General features: G+C 50.5%; 1 protein-coding gene across 3 annotated transcripts in view; it reads right to left on the bottom strand.

The window, feature by feature from the left end:
- Positions 1–21,240, bottom strand: part of Rimbp2 (RIMS binding protein 2) — a 55,883-nt gene extending 34,643 nt beyond the window's left edge. The window contains exons 1-7 of one of the 3 annotated variants that reach the window (XM_028766171.1): positions 21,139–21,240; positions 15,282–15,332; positions 13,747–13,767; positions 7,917–8,121; positions 4,853–4,989; positions 3,803–3,879; positions 1,973–2,082 (exon numbers count right to left, since the gene is read on the bottom strand). In XM_028766171.1, coding sequence (XP_028622004.1) covers positions 1,973–2,082; positions 3,803–3,879; positions 4,853–4,989; positions 7,917–8,121; positions 13,747–13,767; positions 15,282–15,332; positions 21,139–21,240 — 703 coding nt within the window. The remainder of the gene's footprint in view (positions 1–1,972; positions 2,083–3,802; positions 3,880–4,852; positions 4,990–7,916; positions 8,122–13,746; positions 13,768–15,281; positions 15,333–21,138) is intronic. The other 2 variants (XM_028766172.1, XM_028766173.1) reach the window with 2 other exon arrangements.
- Between the last annotated feature and the right edge of the window lie 477 nt (positions 21,241–21,717).

The following is a 21,717-nucleotide window of genomic DNA, read 5'->3' as shown; positions in this document are numbered from 1 at the left end:
ATAAAGAGGATGATGTAATAAAGAGGATGATGTAATAAAGAGGATGACGCAATAAAGATGATGATGTAATAAAGAGGATGATGGTGGTGCTGATGCTGATGATAATGAATAGTGGTGGTGATGGTGATGATGTAATAAAGATGATGGTGGTGCTGGTGATGCTGGCTATTGATAACGGCGATGGCGAGGATGATAATTATGACAGTGGTGATGGTGATTGGTGATGAAATTGTGATGGTGGTGGTATTGGAGATGGAGGCAATGAGGTAATTATGATGGTGGTGATGGCGACAATGATAACAGTATCCAGCAGTTGCTGAGCAATGTACCAGGCTCCATTCCAAGCCCTTCCTAGCATGCACTTTCCAGACACAGTGAATAGTCAAGGCTACTGCTATGGAATAGACTGAGGTGCAGAGAACAGGACTAAGTCCCACTGTCATAGACCATAGAAGCTTTGAATGGGGTTCTTGGAGCCTTTAGCTGGGCACAAAGCATGATGGGAAAAATTCAGGGACTTCAACCAGGCTGTCTGGCAACGGAGCTGGGCATTCTGTTGCCCGTACAGTGAGATACACTGGAGATGCTCATCCAGAACCACAGGGCTGCCCGGGGCAAGGGCTACCCACTCACACAGCCTCAGCCAAGGATGTCACAGGAGCAATGTAACCTCTCATAAGTGGGAATCTGGAAAATAAGTCCCAGAGCTTCCAGGTACTCTGAGAAACAATCCAAGCTCATGGAAGAGAAAACCAACTCAACAAAGGTCCCTCCTGCTCAGGAGACTAGGGCGAGACCAGGCTTTCCCACAGAGTAGAAGGCCAAGGGGTGGCCAGCTCCCATCCAGAATCAGAATGTGGGGTCTAGAGAGATGACTCTGTGCTTCTGAGCGTGGGTCACTCTTCCAGGGGACTGGGGTTCAAGTCCCAGCACCCACACCATGACTCACAACCACCTGTCACCCTAGCATCAGGGGATCTGATGCCCTCTTCAGGTTTCCACAGGCACAGCATGCATGTGCACAGACATACATGCAAGCAAAACACTCATACACATACATAAAATAAAATAGAACCATAAAGCTGATTGAGGGAAGCAATAAACCTGTAAGTACCACTGTCAGGCTAAAAGCCAACAAAAGCAAGGCCTTCTGGGAGAACAGAGCCTAGTTCCTTTCTATAAACTCTAGGGGTGACTGGAATAAGATGCGGGTATCGGGATATGAAGCTGGACCCCTGAGACAACAAGAATCTTGAGGCCCTTATTGATAGGAAAAATCACAATCAGGTCACGTGATAGCCTCAGCAGAAAGGACATGGATGGGCCCATTGGGGAGTACACTGGCCCTTAGTTTCTACCAGTGCCCCGTCCTCAGAAGACAGATAAAAAAAATTTTAAATGTTAGTGTGTATAGAACATGTACAAAGTCTACAGCCTGATTGCCGCTGGCAAGGTGTTTCCATTATGTGTGTGTGTGTGTGTGTGTATATGTGTGTATGTATGTGTGTGTGTATGTCTGTGTGTGTATGCACGCATGCGCGTTAGAAGCCACCTAGGAAGGAGTCCCAGTGCACAGGAGGAGACACCCAGGGCTATGTGCAAACACTCCATGGAGCGTTTTAAAAGGGGCTGGAGCATCCTTGAGGTGGAGTGTAGACCTGTTCCCGTGGATAATGAGAAGTGACTGCAGAGCATCCATCACCGGCAGTGTCAGCACACAGCTGCCCAGCAGCTCTGCCAAGACGAACACCCAAGGCTCCCAAGTGCCAGCCATCTACTGCCATTAACACTTAGAAAGCCAGCTCCACTGTCCGGGCAATCATCACAGAGGCATCTCTGGGGACAGGGAGAGACAGAACAGAGAGCAAGCAGCCAGAACATGGGAGAGCCTGGCACGTCTCCCAGGGTCCTGGCAAGCTGGTCTTCTGCATGGACCAAGTCAGTGCCCACCAACTACAGCACACTCACAGACCTTCATAGAACCCATCTTCGTCCATGTCCCCATACACGTAGAGGTACTTTCCTGCCGTGAGAGGCAGCTCAGCTTCCGGGTTCTCATTGGGCCCATCGAAGGGGTTGTAACTGCAGGAAGAAGCAGTTTGTACGTTAGTAACCCTGGTCAGGGTCTGTCAGCGTGGGGTTCCTCATGCCTAATATGTCACTAGTGGTGCCGCAGCTCACGCTAGTGAGATCCTATGCCTCCTCCCAAGCTTCCTCTGGCTAGCTCACACCAATAGGTTAAGGGTCATTCTGAAGCCGTTGAGATCTCTTTGAGTCTGATGTCTTGTCCAGATATCTTGTTCCCATGTGTCTCTTTCACTCTTTCCAAACTAATGAGCTAGCACAAATAAAATGAATGCCGTTGGTTCTATTTTTAACGGTTCATTTCTTTCTGTGTATGTGTCTGGGTGTGTATGTGTACACGTCTGTGTGCAGTGTCTGTGGAAGAGGACGCTGGATCCCCTTGAGCTGGAGTTACAGGCAACTGTGAGCTGTCTGATGTTGGTACTTGGAATTGAACCTTGGTTCTCTGGAAGTGCATCGTGTGCTCTTGACAGCTGAGCCATCTCTCTGGGCCAATTCTGTTGCCTTTAAATATGTATCAACTCACTGAGGTAGAACAACATTATGAATACTAATTTTTTTTTTTTTGCCTTACAATGTAGCATTTCTACCTCATGAAGTCTGCCATTGCCTTTTATGGTGGTTTGAATATGCTTGACCTATGGGAATGGCACTATTAGGGGGTGTGGCTTTGTTGGAGTAGGTGTGGCCTTGTTGGAAGAAGTGTGTCACAGTCAGGGTGGGCTTTGAGGTCCGATGCTTAAGCTCTGTCTAAGGTGGAAGAAACTCTCTTCTGGATGCTTTTGGATCAAGATGTAGAACTCTTGGCTGCTTGAGCACCATGCCTGCCTATGCGCTGCCATGCTTCCCGCCATGATGATAATGGACTGAACCTCTGAAACTGTATGTCAGCCCAATTAAATGTTGTCCTTTATAAGAATTGCCTTGGTCATGGTGTCTGTTCACAGTAGTGAAACCCTAACTAAGACACCTTTGTAGTTTAGGTATAGTATTCCACTGTTGAGATCACCAAACTTTATCGAATTGGTTTTCTAATGTCAGATGTAGACACTGCTTCTAAGTCCTGGCTAATGTATACAGTGTCCCATCAGATGTCCTGGTGATGTATCTCTGCATACTTTCACAAAGAAGAAATTCTAGAAACTGTATTTGTTTGATCAACTGTATGCCCTACTGAATACTTCGAAGATATGATGCCTGAGATTTACGATAGAAGGTGGGGAATGGAGGCTCTGGACACATCCCCTGTGACATTCTGTTTTGTCACCTGTACAGGGTTGAATGGTGTCCCCCATAAAGATCTGTCACAAGTCTCAGCTTCTAGTCTCTGTGAATGTAGCCTCCTTCACAATGAGGTCTCTGCACATGGCACCCAGGTAAAAAAACATCTCACTAGCCAGGGTAGACATGAATGCGTAAGACACAGGAACACACATAGAAGAGGGGGCCACGGGAAGGTGGAGACAGAGACTAGAGAGATACAGCAATAGCCAAGGGCACTAGAGCCATTAGAACCCTCCCCTAGAGTCTTCCTGGAACATGGTCATGGGGCATCTTAGTACATCTGCTGACATCCGGAGATATGATGGAACAAGCCCCTGTGTGCTTAATTTGTGACATTGAACCACAGAAGTTCAGAGGCCTGTGCACTCTGTGCCTCTCATCAGCTTCCTGTGCCCTAGCACTCACTGTGAGGGATGGGGCATCGCATCCCTACCTGTAGCGGGCCACACACAGGTGCACCTTCCCCGAGCTGCTTTGCTTGGAGTTGTTGGAGTTCCGGTCATTGTCCATCTGTGAGGCAGTGATTGTGGTTTCCATTTAGTGATATTAAAGACTTCGGGTTCCACCCCCAGTCTGTGAAACACTCATGAAGTGGGATCCACCTCCACAAACCTCTGCTGGGGATGCTAGACTAAACATTGGCAAAGACTTGGGCGCCCCGCCCCCTGTACTGTAGCCTAAGACACCTGAATGCCATGCCAAGTAACTTGTGGAAAGCAGAAGTGACTATGTCCTCTGCTTCCAGAGGGCTCCTGCTATGGAGGGCCAAATTCGCTGTCTCCAAGTGGCATTCAGTAAGCCAAGGAGAGCTCTCATTTCACACTTTGCCCTGCTGTCTCCAGGTCTACAGAACTTAAGGATGCTGAGCCCAGAGTTCCCTACTCCAATAATCCCAGGGGCATGTGGTCTTTTCCCAGAGGGCTAAGAGGGAGACTGAGTAATAGTGTTCTGAGAAAAGCAGGCTCCTCTCTCTCTGTCATCCCTTCTGTGTGGAAGGCCGAGTGGTCCCCTTCTTGGTGCCAATCAAACCATGCCAATCCTTCCCGGGAGCCCTCCCAGAACCACCCTGGGTGACTCGCACAGAGACCAGTGCTATTCGAGGGACCCAAAACCACATCTATCCTTTCCTCCCCAATCTACTCAGCCAACCAAGCTCCTGGTGTCTCTGCCATTCGGTGACACCAAGGAGAAGCCCTCCTGGTTTCACAGCCCCTCCCTATATGATCACAAGTCCACACACTCTGTTCAGTTGTCCTCAGAGCCCTCACTGGCTGACCAGATGTTGACAGGGTGCTTATAAGCCGGAGTCTCCTCTGCCTGTAAATGGTAGTGATTTCTGGCACCCGGTGGGTCACTAAGGGAGGGTATAGAAAATTGACAGGAACAGAGGACTTAGGTGAGTGGGACAAAGGAGGACAGCAAGAAGGAAGGTGGGGTAGGTGTCCTCCCAGATACAGCCTAAATCTGGCTAGGTGGGACTCACCTCGGACTCAAATCTGCATCTTGGGCTGCTGGATCGCAACAGGAAGGAGGGCTTCACACACGGAGACTCCAGTTTGTCCCCAGACAGCGGAATATAGTCACCAATCACAGAGTAGTGTCCGGTGGGGCCCTCGTGACCTGGACGGGAACACAGGAATGGATGAGGGAAGGAGGTGGGTGAGTCACCCATGTATTAATCCCCTCAGGATGGTCTCAGTGCAGCCCTGGTCTGGATCATTGTGGGCAGCATACAGGCTGGCTGTACCCGAGGGCCTGGTGGTGACACGTGATCGGAGACACAAGAAGGTCCAATCAGAGTCAGCGTGTCCTGAGCACAGGGTCCTTCCCTTCTGTTTACTTGAAATCAAGGGGCTGTGAAGCCCAGTGCCCCTCCCCCCAGCCTGATACCAGGAGGAATGTACCCACAGAGCCCGGCACTATAATACAAAGATGCAGAGTCTGGACCTTCTGTGACATCATCAAGGGCACCTGAGTGAAGCTGTACCTGAGGCTACGTTGTAGCTTTCCCCCTCTTAAATGACAATTCTTTTCCTGCTCATATTGATGTATGTTAAAGTTCGTCATCACTTTGATCAATAAAATAAAATAAAATAAAATAAAATAAAATAAAAAAGTGGTGACCTGTCCTAGTTTCTGGATAGAAATTATTTGATAGGAAATTTCTCAATACTCAAGCAAGTCTGAGCATCCTTTCCTGTCAGGGTGTTTCTGATGCCAGGACTGGTTGCAGGGAGGAGATGGAGCACACTGACCCAGGATGGCCTGATCTGAACTCCAAAGCCACACTCTTAATCAGAATCCAAACATGAAACATTGGAATGGCCTTGGCTGGGCCCTCTGCTGCCTTTGGGTTAGCATGTCTCTTGCCTGTGGGGAATCCAGCTTCTTCCTGAACAACTTCATCAAGAGGTTGCCTCACTGAGGGACTGGAGACCCCCCCAAGACCAGATCAGGCAATAAAAAGTGACTAAAAACGCCATGCAATTAGCGATCCATTAACACCTTCAATAAAGAGGAAAATCTTGCTGCTCCCATTAGCATGGAAGAACCTGGAGTGCCCTTATACAAAATAAGATAGTCCAGGCACCAGAAGATGCAGACCAAACTGGCCCCAGTCACATGTGGACTCCGATGATGTCACAGTCCTAGGAGCAGAGAGGAGTAAGTGCTGGCCACCTGGCCAAGAGAGTAGGAAGACATTGAAGTGTTTGTGGGAAGTCCTAGGATTCCAGGTGAATAGGCTTAGGTCCTGCCATGGAATACTGCATCTACAGTATTAACCCTATACTCTTCCCAAACACAGTCAGGAAGCCTATGCTCTAGGTCCCATGGCACGTGAGCACATATTTAAGGGACTGTCTAGGTGAGCCAACAAGTTTAACTAGAGCTAATCAAAACACTTACAAACAGCTACACCACAGAAGAAAACATCTCTCCGAGCAATACTTAACTACCTCCATAAGCCTTACGGGGCTTCACAAGCCCCTCACACAGCAGTCATGAACTGTCTATAATGTCTAAGAAAGGGAGGGGCCTCATGAGCCCCCTTCACGACAGGAAGTTAATGGACCCAATCTTGTACAGATCTCCTGTACATAATCATAGCTACTGAAAGTTCAGTAGGGCACCGGCCACATTATGTCCCAAGAAGAGCAGCACACACCTGTGGCTGGTGACAAACACTTGCATCCCTTCTGAGTCAGGACTGGACGTGTGCCAGGTAGAGGTGCCCGTGTAATTAGCCCCTGCAAGAAACCTTCAGCTCTGCCTCAGATGGCCTCCTAGGATTTTGCCAAACCGAGGGCATGATCTGCCTGACTCCCTTGCAGCTAGGATGCTCTATGTCTTTGGGGGAGGGGGCAGAAGCTGGTTTGTGTCTTTCATACCTTGAATATGTTCTCCAGTGAATACTGAGCCCAGCCATCCCATCTAGAACAGCCCCAGCCTCTTTCCACCTCACCACCCATCTACAAGCATCTGTGTGGGCTGGAGGCCACCTTAAAACCTTTCTGACATTTTGCATCTAAGTGGGGCTTCCCACGAGACCCTGCCCATGTAACAGACTTCACAGCCTTGGCGCCCTGACACCTCCTGAGTGCACTACGCTCAGTAAACAACGAGAGGGGTGTAGGCAGTCCCATCCCGTCCATCTTGTTTCTCATAGCAACAGCCAGTGATGTTGTCTGTCGGTCTCTGCAATGCAAGAGCTAGAAGGAAAGATGCAAGAGCTGAGGGGCTGAGGGGAAGAACCCCATTGATGATAACACAGAACAATGAACACTGCCTAGTTTTATAACAACAACGACAGCAATAATAATAATAATAACAATAATAAGCACCAGAAGCACTTCTCCATCTTGATGAGGACCAGAAAAGATCAGAAATTATCTTGATACCGTTACAAAAGGAAGTCTGGCATTCAGCTCTCTTAATTAAAAGAAGTCAACAACTTGGGGTTTGGTTTTTAAGACAGGGTCTTGCACTGTAGCCAAGGCTGTTCTGGAAGTAGCTGAAATGCTCTGGCATCAGTCTCCCCAGTGCTGGATTACAGGTAGGAGCCTTTAATCTGGAGGGAGGGGCTGGGGAAAAGCTTAATTGATAGTGTTTGCTAAACCACAAGGAGGAATTGAGTCCCGTCTCCAGCACCCATGGGAGAAAGGAGACATGGTAGCACACTCCATACTCCTAGCATACCCCTGGAGCCGTGGAGACAGGTAGATCTCTGGACTTCACTTGCCAGCCATCTAGGCTAGTCAGCAAACCCCAGACCAATGCGATACCTGTCTTACAAAAGCAAGGCGGATGGTTTCTGAGGAGCACACACCAGAGGTTGACCTCTGTTCTCTACATGCTTGTATTCACCCATGCATGTGCACCTGTGCACACACAAGTGTTTCCCCCCACACCCCGCTGCCCAGCACAAGGAAGAGTATCCAAGCCACTGTATGAATGAGCATCCTGGGTTGTCCTCAGTCCTGCCGCGGTAGGTCATACTCTCAGCCCCAGTCACCCTCCCCGAACCGTTGGGAACGTCTGTCACTTACCTTTGTGGATGGAGGTGGCTAGTCCATTCATGTACTGAGGGAAAGGCTTGCCAGGGGCCAAGGGAACATCCAGAAAGGCCACTGAGCTGCTGTCCAACAGGTCAATACTCCCAGTGTGTTGCCGGAACTTTTCCAGGTCCCGGGACAGCAGGTTAAACTGCTCACTCTGCACGCGGCATTTCTCTTCCAGCTCTCGGACCTTGGACTGCACAGCAGAGGCAGAACAGTGGTCAACGAGGGGGTAGTCAGTGGTGCAGATGTGCACGGGGCATGTGCGCCTTTTAAGAGTGTGCGTGTGCGTGCATATGATATGCTACGTGCCTGTGTGTGGCAGGGTTTGCTTCCACCTCCACAGAACAGCAGTGTCTGGGAGCCCAGCCTCACAGGCAGCCTGGCTGTTGGCCACCATGAGGAACCACACGTGCCAAGAAATCTTGCCATCACTCAGCACCCAGCCAAGCGTGGATTGTTCCAGGCTCTGTGTGCAGCCCAGGCACTTTGTGGTTGGCATGCCTGTTTGATATTTGGAGCGTACGACTGAAACAGCTCTAGTTTGGGAATGGCCCAGATCCCAACCCATCATGCCACACCATCTCAGTGGGTGCCCATCCCCTGGGCCTGAAGACCCCCTGAAGAACACAGCTGGCAGCAACATCAAGTGGTACTGGGTTAGAAACGCCGCTGTCATTGGCCAACACCACCATGACGCTTAGGGAAAGACAAGAACCTTTCAGGCAAACACATGGAAGAAAAGGGCAGCCAGCAAGCTCCCTCCCTGGGCACAGGTGCGGTAGGCTGCTCCTGAGGGCTGTGTGGCTCTCTACTAGAACATCAGAGGGTTTAATCTGTGTGCTTCCTGCTGTTCCCCCAAGAACTTGACAGTGACATAGGTATCTGGCTGGTGTTCAATAGATTCTTGTTTTACTGCAGGCATGTGGGAGTGTAGAAGGGAAATGACTGAGCCAGTCTGCTACCTGGTTTGATCAGGGCTCAGGAGTGGACAGTCCTCCTCCTTCTCTTCCTCCTCTTCTTCCTCCTCTTCCTCCTCCTATCCCTCCACATCTTCTACCTCCTCTGCCTCTTCTCTCTCCTCTTCTTTTTTATCTCTTTTCTTTCTTTCTAATCTACATCCTCTCCCAGTTCTTCCAGAGTTTTACACCCTTTCTTCTTCCTCCTCCTTTACCTCCTCCCTATCCTCTCCCACCTCCTCTTTGACTCTTTCCTCCTATGGTAAGTTCTTCTCCCCTTCCTCCTTGTCTTCTCCCTCTCCTTCCACCTCTTCCCCTCTCTCCCACCTCCTCCCCTTCCCTCCCTCCTCCTTGTTTCTCCCCTCCTCTCCCCCCTCCTCTCCCTCTTCTCCCTCTTCCTCGTGCCATAAACATTAAGTCTCTCAGCTCTTTCATCCAGAACGGGGTGCTATTTATGTCTGCGATCACGGGTTTCTAAAAATAGCCGCCACGGATCCCAAGCCTATAATTAATTTCTTCAATTCATTAAAAAAATCAGCAGGGTTCCTCTTTTTAAAAAGCTGAATGAGGTTGGCTAAGATAGCAATCGCCTCAAAGAAGGCAAGGAACTGAACCCTCTGGGCTCTGTGGCACAGGTGGGCTGTGGAGAGCACGGGGAGGTCCGCAGGTGAGGATGAGTGAGCAGAATCCATGTGTGGGATGATGACGTCAGGATCCTGGGGCCCTAGTGGCTCTGCTCATACTTGAGGCATCCAAATATCCTACATGATGATAGGGTCAGCAGAGGGAGTGGCATCAAATGTCCCCATGAGGGGAAAGCCATCAGATCATCTGAGTAACCAAACTGGGCCTTGAGTACCCACAGAGGCCCATGGGGCTCCTGAGTGTGAAGATGATCAGAAAACAGCATCTGAATCCTCCCACACTCCAAAAAGCACCTTTCAAACATCATATGCACACAACCAAGACCTAACGAAGGAGAGGCAGGAGGACTCTCCATCCACACCACAAAATGTGAATGCTGGGCATTCGGGAACAGGTCAGTGCTCATCAGGTTGGGGGAGGGTGTGACTATACAGGGGGCAACACGAGTAGGTGTCCTCCGGTGGCAGAAGATGCCAGACATCTGATTGTAGCCGGGCAGGTCTGTGACGGCCACCGGACTCTATAGAACTATGCTAATGAAAAAATGGCCAAGTGGGTGGCAAGGTCCAAGACTAGCTGTAGCTCAGCTGACTGGCCCTGCCCCAGCCTCAGGTCCTGGACTTGCTCTGAAGGTGTAAAATCCTGTGGCTGGGGTACCTGGGAGGGGTGAACCTTATAAAAGTGTCCCCGCTGCTTTTTAAAGCTCTTATGAGTCTAAAATTACTACTGAATAAAAAGGTTGATACAGATGCTGTACAGATACAACAAAACCTTTGACTTCATAGACGAATAAGTGTTCCACTTTACCAAAGCTAGGGGTGCTCAGGGGGCACTGACTGGTGTTCTGCATCCAAAGAGCATGACTGGCTCAGACCATGGGATCTAGCCTGCTCCTCCAGCTCTACAGGTACGAATGGCCCAGTTTGGCCCCAAGAGGGCGCCAGCAGCCAGTCCAGAGGCCCCAGAGACAAGTGGGCCTGTTGTTATGCCAGCTTTATAGCCATATGTACTTTTCCCTAAGCATGAAGAATGTAAAAAGGTGGTATTGGTTAGTGAAATTGAAAGTGTTAAAACAGGGCTGGAGAAATGGCTCATTGGTTAAGAGCATTGGCTGCTCTTCCAGAGGACCCGCGTTCAATTCCCAGCAACCACATGAAAACACACAACTGTTTGTAACTTGAGTTCCAATCAGTCCAACGCCCTCTTCTGGCCTCTGTGGGCACTCCAGACCCATACAAAACACCCATACAACATACGAGAAAATAATTAAGGTATTTCAATACAGAGTTGGCTCACGTATCTGAGCACTGTTCCAAACATGAATGAGTAAGGTACACAGTAATGAAAGCTTTCTGTCCCGGAGACGGTAGCCATGGCTAGGATTTTTTTTTTCTTTTAAATATTTATTTATGTGAATACACTGTAGCTGTCTTCAGACCACCAGAAGAGGGCATCAGAGGACATATGGTCGTGAGCCACCATGTGGTTGCTGGGAATTGAACTTAGGACCTCTGGAAGAGCAGTCCATGCTCTTAAGCACTGAGCTCTCCAGGCCAAGGCTAAGATTTTTAATATTTGTTGTGTCTGAAGACTGTTCAGCAGACCCAGTTGCCTGGGAGATGTTTGACTTTCAGCTTTCCCTCCAGTAAACATGTAGGGAGCTTGTGGTGGAGATGTGTATGTTCAAGAGACCCTGGGCTTCTGGGTAGAACCAACTGGAGCCAGCAGGCAAATGACCCTGCTGTGTTTGCTTTATAAAGTTTGTCCACTAGGAGCGCTACAGTGGGCCTGGCTTTGGGGGTGACCCTTGGTGAACTGAACTGGACTGGAAGAGCCTGGTTTTCTAGGTCAGAGAAGACAGAGAATCCGAGTGTTGTGCCAGGCCACCCAGAGGAACACTATCATCCTTCCCAAGCCTTCGGCTGCTCTCTCTGCTTTGAAAAGGCAGGATGCCAACTCAGGCCTCAGCAGCTTCCAACCATAAAGAAGAAGAGCCCACAGAAGCCTCAAGTGGCCCTGTTGATGGCTCCTCAGGAGGTTCTGTGCGCACAGTCCCCAGCCTTCCCTGGCTGCAGCCGCTGTGTGTCTAGGCTACTCACTGGCTAGCTTGTATGTCACCCACTTCCAGGACAACTCTGAAAGGAAACGGCAGCAGCCCGTGCTGTTCCCAGGCACTGCTTAGATACTGAGGTGTTTATCTCAGCTTATCTGGAGCATTGTGGAGTCTCACTCTCTTGCATGGTGGGAAATTTGCCTTTGTGAGTTCACTCAGCCTCATGGACACACCCACCCACTCTTTCCCTGATGGGCCAGCCCAAGCCTCTCAGAGAACCACCACCTGCAGGCAGGAGATGGAGGGGTCTGTGCTGTGACCACGACTGTGGCTATGACAGATGGCAAAGCGGTCTATAATTGGAATAAGTGCAGCAGCCTGCAAATACAAGCAGAACATTTAGAAGCCAGAGGTAAATATCCGAAGACGTGATTGCCGGCTTCCCTGCCACCTCCACAGGCGTTTCTCTGACTTTCCTCCTCCTCCGTTCGAGGTGTGGTGCTGCATGCTGGGCTAGCATCAAAACTAAGGTAGTTTTGAAGGTAAAGGATCCTTCTCCAATTAAAGACAATGAGACACGCAGCGATCGCCTGCAGAGTTGCCTACAAGCACCCGGAGTCCCATTCATCCATCATCCTTGCCATAGAAACAGATCTCTGTGGAAATGACTGCATCCTCAGGGCCCAGACCCTTTGCTCTCACCCTGACATTGCTCATAAACACTGGGGGCTTTCCCATACATCATTCTGGCTATGACATTTCTCAGTGCCAGAGAGGCGATGTCGCCACGCACGCTCGTCCCTTCTGCCAATAACAAATGAGCACACAGGCTAAGGGCCAGCATTCCCTAGAGCCCCCTTGTAACTCAGCAAGACAGCTGACCCCAACCTCACCTGCCGTGGAGAGAGGGATGCAGCTGTTTGTGTGTGTCAGGGACCCTGCCTCTGGCTCTTAGGGTCCCTGCCTGAACTATGGGAATGATCGCTGTGTTTCTAGTCAGTTCCTGAACCTGGCATTCTCTCAGGTGTCCTGTGCAGGAACCTCTCCACCCCACCTACTACTGTCCATCACCCTCTGAGAATCAGTTCTTCAAATATCTATAGAGCCAGTAGGTATGCAAAGGGTTTCAGTGCAACAGTAAATAGCCTCCGAGTCAGCTTCCTCTAGTGGTCATATTGCTGATGCCCCAGGGATACAGGCTGCCTTTCTTTGCAGTACTTCTGCCTAAAGACAGTCACTCAGGTGACACCTAGGGTGTCCAATACACTCCAAAGATACCCACCCTTAGAGGGTGTCCTGATAACTAGCGTGAAGAACTTGGTCTCCCTGTCTCTCCACAGTGCTAAGGTGAGGTCCGGGCTGGGCTGCAGGGGGCTGGACTTATCAGTTATTAAGTCTGATTGTGTGTTGCTCGAGACTTCAGGTGTCCCTCATTCCCATCAGCTAGCCCGATGCCACCTCCTCCATGTGGCTCAGCCCCAGCCCCATGGGACCCTGCAGGGCTGCGTAAGGCAGAGCTCTATCTGTGTACTTCCTGGCTCTGGGGATCCATATCTGTGACAAGCTCCCAGGGATGCCATTATCATTAGTTTAGATATCGAAAGCCCCTCATGTAGCAGTGACGAAAGTGACCCCTCTCTGACTTCAGTATCAGTGCCTGGTCTGAGCCAGGGACCACACTGGGGGAAGCTGGATAGAAAGAGCAGATGCCCTCTCCCCTACGGAAGGAGCTTGCTGTCAGCTCGGGATGGATAGGAGGGAGAGCATACAGGGACCAGAATGAATTCTGATGACCCATAATGGAATTCTAGGCATACTGCCAGACCCTCGCAACCCCAAAGCAACCCCAAGGAACATCAGTCCCAGCCTCTTGCCCACGGTCATCTGAATTCATATTACTGGCCAGTGGCAGGAAGGTGTGTGCACAGAGCCAGCTCAGCACTCCAAGAACATGTTTTTGTATTCCTATGCCCACTCCTCTGCTGTCACCAGGCCGAGGAGTCCCGGTCCACGCCCACACCAGGCCCCTGAGCAGTGTCAGACCCTCAAGGTGCTCTGTAAATGGGAGAGAGGTGGAGGATGAGCAGACCCAGGGCTCAGAGCTGCCCACCTAGGGAAAGTACCACAGAGCACATGCGCGAAGAAGGAAAGCCACGCTGAATACCTGCATGCAGTCCAGGGTGTTCTGGGTGGAGAGCCAGACAAGACAATTACAGAGAGATGATGTAAATGGAGTGGACAGTGCCCAGGACAGCCCGTGACCGAACGGCCCGCCCCAGCCTCTGAACAAAGGCATGTTGTATTGTGGATCTTAGCGAGCATATGCTCAAAGCACAGGCTACCCGCTGCAGTGATAATAACTCAGCAGGAGACGGAAATGACACGGGCAACCAAGTCTGTACGTTTCAGGATGGCTAAACAAAGGGACTCTTTCCAGCCAGGGGAGGTGAGACTAAACTGTTCCCCAGCAAGATGGATGTCCATCTGGAGGTGGCCTGCTCCATTCTCCAAAGACCTGTGTTTTTCTGGCATCCAACACACACATCCCTCTTATCTAACTTTGGAATGGGAACATTCCAAAGATCAAGATGAACACATGGGATAGTGATCATGGAACCTTTCCTGCAGGAGATAGAGATTCCAGAGGACGACATAAGATGTGCACACACTCTAGTTTCAGCAGCAGCTACTCTGCTGGGGAAGGGGTCATCATCTTGCAATTACACGGAAATCCCACTTTCCCTGGCAGCAGGTAGCCTGGGGAGCTACACAGTGGGTCCAACTCCCCACTACCTGACTCACAGTGTGACTGCTGGCTAACTGCTCACTCCGCATGAGGAATGACTAGCAATGGCCCCCAAGGACACCGAGCCCTCAGCATCTCTCTGCCTATCTACCATTCTCTATGAAGGGCCACACGGGACCAAAGTCACAGACCAGGAGTGGGCACTCCCTGTGTGTTACCCCAGTTGATGGGACCTAATGGCTGTTTTGCTTCCAGATACTCAGGAAGGTCTGCATATGGCTCAGATGGCCACTCCCACAGGGACAATGATCCTACAATGGCCTCCGAGACCAGTGGTTCCCAACCTAGGGGTCGTAACCCCTTTGAGAGCCATATATCAGATATCCTGCATATCAGATATTTACATTATGATTCATAACAGTAGCAAAATTACAGTTATGAAATAGCAACAAAAACAATTTTATGGTTGCGGGGTGGGGGTGGGGGGCTCACTACAACATGAGAAACTGTATTAAAGACTCCCAGCACTTAGAAATGTTAGGAATTGCTGTAGGAGACTCTCCCCCTTCTCCGATCCTGCAAATGTCTCCCCAGCAGGAGCTCAAAGCTTCTGTGATGTCCCCTAAGCCATCCTTCAGAGGATGGCATCCCCAGGATCAAGCCAACATTGATTCTAGGGAAAAGTCCCTCCTCGTGTCTCAATGAGAACAGCTAGCCAAAGCCTATCTCTGACACGGGTTGTGTGGTTGAGGAAAAGTTGATTTGCCTCTCTGTGCTGTTTCCTCAGTGGTGAGGACATAAATGGTAACAGTGCCTAGGGGACAGCTTGCCTGCGAGGGTAATGTGAGTGGCGGTGTGCTGGGGCCACATCCAGTTTCTGACACGCCGTGCGGGTGGTGGGTACCATTTATTTTCTGTAGTCCTCTCAGGCTCACCCGCCCACCCGTACTTACCTCTAACAGCTGCACAGCACCTTCATGCTCTTTCTTAGCTTCAACCTGAGCCTGGTGGTGGTGGAGAAAGAAAGGAGAGCGTTTAGGCAGGGGAAGAGGGACTGGGGCAGAATCTGCAAGACCAGAGCGTGCCCGCGGGGCCTGATTTCCCAGTCCGAGGGTAACTGCTGCACCAGGCATCGATGATTCGGTTGGGTCTGATGATCTCTGGGGAGTCAGGCAGAGAAAGATCGGACTCTTAAATGGTAACGGTATCCAGGAGAGAGCACTCTTGCAAGGACAGCTTGAATGCGCTGGGGTAGCATCTCATTGGGCAGCTAAGCATGAGGCTCTTAGCCCTGTTCCTGCGGCTGAGAGGGGACCCTGTGGGTTCCAACTGGAGCAGCGGGATCTCCATGCTGAGCCTGAAGAGCACTCTCTTCTCGTCCATCCTCCTCTCTGAGAGACTGTGGCACTATCCTGCATAAGTTTCAAGTCGTCTTTGGGTCACCCTGGCCTGAAGGAGGTGCATGGGGTCTTACACCTCCAACCTGAAGCAGGGGCCTGCCCCCTTTCCCATAATTAAGGTCACACCACATGGAAGACATGTCACTAGTTTTATGGAGGAAATTTCGCATGAGAGCCCCTGCCTGGAGAAGGGCAATTCATACAATAACTTAAAATGCAATCTCATTTGTCCCTACTCCTCCTGAGGCCCTGGCATAGTGACAGTCCATATGACATTTGTCCTCATGGCCTCCTCACGTGAGAACAGTGCCTTCATTTTTTTTTTTTTTTTTTTTACTACTGAAGAGAGAAATACAATCCCAGACTCTCTCCTATTAGTTTATTTGATGACCACAAGGACTAGTTCCAGCTGGGAGCCCATGCTGGGGGAATCCTGGGAGAGAATGGGAGGGCTGTTTCCTTTTGGACTTGAGAGGAGACGTTGGTGCAACTGCAGCCATCTTACCACCATGAGGTTCTGGAAAGCTAAAGAAAACCAAAGATGAAGCTGACCCAGGGGAAGGTAGAGAGAAACAAATTATGGTGGCATTTGGGATTTAGCTGTGACTAAAGGGGATGGTTAAGGTCCTGGACCTAAACACACCCAAAGTCATGCTGCAGTAATATAGGCAGATCGGGTTTTCTGTTTGCAGAAACCAGGATAAATGTCATCACTCACTGGTCAGAATATGAGGCTCTCCACCAAAGGTGGATAAACTTAGGCTCAGAGTATCTGAGGTTACAGCATAGGATAGAGCAAAAGGAGAGCTCAGGCTCCTGCCTCACCAGGCTGGTTGTCTGACCAAGCTGGGCCCATTAGTGGCTCCAAGCATCCCTGTTTCATTTTCTGTTGTTGTTTTTGAGACAAAGTTTGTGTAGTCCAAGATGGCTTCGAACTCCCCACGTAGTCAAAGGCAAAATTGCAATTTTCCTCTCATGTGTTGGGGTGACGGGCACATGCTGTCACAGCAAGTGTACGCCAAGCTGAGGGTTGCCCCCAGGCCATCTCGCATGCTAGGCAAACGTAACAACTGAGCCCCACCCCCAGGGCCCCAGTCTTCAGCTTGTGAAAGGGTTTGCTTCCTGGCACTCCAGTCTCCTGCCTCATCACCTGCTCAAATTAAGAAGCCATGTGCTGAGCTGGGCTCTTATCGGGGTTTCCATTTCCAGAGAGTATCAGCCCGGACTTTGCACTGCCGAGGGTGAGAAGTGAATATTACCTCATCTCTGCCACTGTGAGTTGGTGTGTAGGCTGGGCCGAGGCAAGAACTCAGCTCCCTGGCACAGACTCAAAGGAGAATAAGCCCAAGATTTCCAAACAGTTCATTCGCCACGCATCTCATTCTCACAGATTCTCAATGAGGGTCTAAGAGCCAGGCGAGCCGGCTAGGACCCGGCCCGCTAATCACAGTTATTGAATTCGGCTTGCACATTGACACTTGAAACAGTTCCTTTCGAAACAAAACAGCAACAATAACAGAAGAAATAACAAAATGGGCCACGGGGTGGGGAGAAATCAGCCTGGGGAACAGAGAGATTTTATAAATATCTCTGTCATCGAGTTAAAGACAGTTTTCAACTGTCAGGATTCAATCAACAAAGCACTCAGGCAGGCCGGGGAGGCCGGGCCAACTTGGCAGCGCCGGCTCCGTCTCTGCCTCTGGATGCCGATCAGGAGTTCATTTTCATGGGCCACTTCCAAGCTGGGCCATTTGGGCGATTGGAATAGATTGTTAAATTTAACACTCCATGTTGGCAGTTCCAGAGTCTCAAAAAAAAAAAAATTATAAAATCTCAGCAGTAGCTCAAGCGAGGCTCATTTTGGGGACACTGCCAACATTGGGAGTGGGTGTGGGTGGGGAATGTGACCTTCGTGGGAGACAGGATGTCTGCAGATGGAGAAGCACAGAAGAAGAGCTATGGCTCCCAAGGAAGCCCACAGTGCTCCCCAGAACAGAAGGGACCTATCCCCTGCAGGGGCAGTGGTCAGGAAGGGAGGAACAGTTCACAGATGCAATGGTAGATCCAAGACAGACATGCATGCGTACAGGAGGGACGCACGACACAGGCATAGGACACTTGCTCCAGAAGCCATCGTGTGTCGGGACGATTGGCGTAGGATGGAGCTAGGCAGAGTCTTTTTTTAATTTCTGTTATTGAGATCAGTTTAAATGAGACTCTTGTAGCTACTGGAGATGTGGGGCCTCAGACAAGAGCCCTGAGTTTGACACTCATCAGGGCTGAGATGTTGACAGGCACATGTCCACATCCCGGGGGGCATGTCTAGGGAAACAGAAGAGCATTGCCAATGCTCCTTCTTAGTGACAGAGCACTTGCCTAGTGCTTACAAGGTCCTGGCTTCCCTCCTCGGTAGCATAAAACAATAGCAGGGCCCGTGCTTTCCTGAGTCCATGTGTAGTGTTGGTCCGTGCGCATCCCACCTCTCCCCACATAAAACAACAAAAGCCTAGGCTTCCATCGCAAGGGCAGATATCAGCAAAGAATGTGCCATGTGTCACAGGCTGGCTAGCTCCTCTGTGCTTTCCCACTTCAGAAACAGACCCAGGATGGAAAGCTGGGACTCTAAGATGCAAGGCCAAACTTTTGCATAGGCACTGGATAGTAAGGATGAGGGCACAGGTGGCCTGAGATACTGAACATTTGCAGCCATGAAAGTGGTACCCTGAAAGGGTTGGAGAAAGGCTCCGAAGAGGTCTCCATGGGATCAGGCTCACACTGCAGAACCTGTTTGCAACCTCAGGCTCCTTGGTTGTAGCTATTGGAGAGGAGGACTCTACCCCCAGGTCCCAGGAGGGCTGACTGTCCTGGTCATAATTTACTCAGCAAATGATACAAGGATAGGAGTCTATAGTGACAAGAACTCACCATCTCTATCTCTTGGAGGTACCGTGATAAAGGCTGAGTAGGGGACAGCATCTTACCTGTTCTCTGTGCCAACCTAACTCCCCAGATCTGGAGTTCACCCAGTGATAACTGAGCTCCCGCTACAAGATGACCTGTCCAGGAATCCTAAAGTCCATCTCATGGCCAAACCAACAAGTGGATAGGCACATCCTGATACTGTCCACTGTGGCCACTCTGTGTCCCATGCTGGTGCCAAGGGCGTACTTCTGTTGGGAGCAAACTCATACGCCATGACAGGTATGCTAAACGGCCTGGGGACCCTTGCAAACCCATGAGAGGTTTTGAGTCTCTTCAAGATGATGGTCACTGTGGGGGTTAATGTGTTTTGCCATGTACTTCTTCATCGACCCTTCCTGGGATAGCAGAGTCAGGGGCTTCCTGGAGACTGTAGCTCCCCCTCTGAACTGGCTTTATGTCTAACACAAAGCCAACACTGTGAGGGAGGCAGCCATCAGCATGGGCAGGGGTCAGACTGTGCCATCCAGAGAGGATCAAGTGAACCATGAACTTGGGAAAGAGTTCATGGTCTCCTCCGACTCTGTTTCCACAATCCTCCCTAATGCCATGATTGTTGCTGTTGTTACAGCCATCACTTCTAAGAAATTACAGAATTGGCAGTTGATTTTATCCAGTTTCTTTTCCTTTGTCCCCACAGATGAAGAAGCAGCCATATGTCTAAACTGAAGACCAGGATAAAGGGACAAAAATACCAAGGAGGTTGGATGACAGGAAGATAGAGAGGGAAGGAGGGAGAGAGGGAGGGAGGGAGGAAGGGAGGGAGGGAGGGAGGAGACAAACAGGTGGGGCTGGTTCCTTCTCAAATCTGATAGATACTCAGTCAGTATGACCCCAGGCTCCCAGGGAGCCATCTGTGGAGGAGCCATATCCTGTCATCCTTATGAGACATTATTTGTATTTCTGCAGACTCCTTATCTGTCTCAGATGGACCCGGCCTGGGGATGCGGCTTCCAAATTGCAATGAATAGATGAGAGGTATCCTGCTCCCGCCAGCCCCGGGGAGGAAGATAAGAATAATATCCTGACAAAATATTGTTTTTCAGGTATGCTGGCCAATTTGTTGTGACAGGCAGGAGGGTTGTGACAATCCCCATGAACAGCGGCTTAATGAAATCTCTACCTAATACAAAGTCTCGGTTATTGACTAGAAAAAGGGCTTCAAAAGTCAGCTACCTGTTGCCTCTGGATGATAGAAAAGCAGACAGATTTTTATCAGCATCTAGGCTGGTCAAATAACTGAGTGTCCCTATGCCCTGTGAGATCCAAGATTCATGACAACCATTTGATGGTTGGTATAGAGCCATGCGGAGGGTACAGGAGTCACCCACTCGCTACCCATCCTGGCCAGTACTGAGCCAGAGCTCAAACACCCACAGCACACGCCCACAGCCTAGCCTCTAGTCCCATGGATGCTCAGGTGTGGGGGCTGCCGTACCTCTGGTACCTCGGTAGGAGCCAACTGCCCTGCTAAGAGAATGAGTGGGGCCAGGGAGTGAGGACGCTGGGCTTCAGGCAAGCGAGGAGAGAAACGAGAGTCAGTCGGTCTCTGGTCTCTATATTCTGATTCTTCCATGCCCCTGTTCTTGCAATAGGGACCTTCCTACCAAGAAGAGAGACAGGACAGCAAAGCAAGCATGGACTGAGGCAGGGATGGGTTTCCTCAGCCCCACCCTTCACAGTGTGGTGGAAGGTATACTCCGAATCATCTGGCCCTGCTTCCTGATGTCTCTCCTGTTTTCTCTTGTTCTATTGGCATCTCTTGCTTTTTATCTTGTCTGTCTGTCTGTCTATCTACCTAATAATGATATCTTACCATAAATACAGCTAGATTTATCACTTAATAACACATATAAAAGACATCCAACAGCCATAACAGGCCATGACAAGAATGTGCCAAACTGACCCAGCTCTAGCCTGGGTTCCCATTACCTTTGCCTTTCCCTGGGACAAGATTTCATCCCAGGTTGGAGTGAAATCAGGAAAGCAGTGAAGCAGCCTGCTTCCCCAAAGCTGAAGTGAGACACGCCCCTGTCAGAACTGCTCTGACATGCTTTTCCCGACAGAGCCCAGCATCCAATGGGATCTGCTTTGCAAGGCTTGTGTGTTACAAGACAGTACCTGGAGTAGGCCTAAGGGAAACCAGGGCCCACAGGAGAATAAAGACCCCAAAGGGGCTTTGCAACCGTCAAGAGTCAAACTGGTGCATGGTTAGAAGCACCTCCCCAGACCCAGCAAGCATGCCCGCATGCACGTGCACACGCGCACACACACACAAACACACACACACTTCACCCTCCCAGGCCCAACACATACACACACCCTGCACTCTCAGCCAAGCACACAGGTACACAGACACAGACACAAACAGACACACACACACACACACAAAGACACAGACCCACACATACACTTGCACTCCTCGGCTCACCTGCTGCAGAAGCTGGATCTCCTGCTGCTTGGCATTGAGGATAGCCAGGGCTTGCTCATGCTCCAACTCCAGCTGTTGCCGCCGTTCAGCAGCCTCTCGCATATGCTGTGGGGACAGGGAGGCCCCTGAGCACCTGCTGCCCACCACCGTGCATTGCGGTACAGCAGGCTTTCTCTGCCCCTCCACCCCCTGGGAGCGGCACGACACACCCGCCTCCTCTCCCAGGCTTCTTCACAGGGAGGCAGAGAGATTGGGAAACCCTGGTCCCTAGGCACCCTCCCCTGCTTTGGCTGTCTATAGTCACAGCACGGGAGATCTGGCAGAGCTGCGGCTCAGGCAGAGGGAACCTCCTCTTCCCCCAGCGTGGCGTGGGAAGGCGTTCACTCCTCTCCTTCTGCTTCAGCTCAGGTATTTTGCAAACACCAGCAGACAAGGCTCATATCTGGTCCTGCCCAGCCTGCCCTGCTTCCAGCTTCTTACCTGCGACAAAAATCACATGACCCTCCAGTTACATTGGAGGTGAATGCCATAACTGTCCCTTCTTTGATTATGAGGAAACTGAGGCACAGCCTCCCACAA

This window comes from Grammomys surdaster, unplaced genomic scaffold (assembly GCF_004785775.1).
Source record: "Grammomys surdaster isolate TR1022 unplaced genomic scaffold, NIH_TR_1.0 166, whole genome shotgun sequence".
NCBI lineage: Eukaryota > Metazoa > Chordata > Mammalia > Rodentia > Muridae > Grammomys > Grammomys surdaster.
The sequence above is the reverse complement of the archived record's forward strand: the minus strand, read 5'-3'. Positions and strand labels throughout refer to the sequence as shown.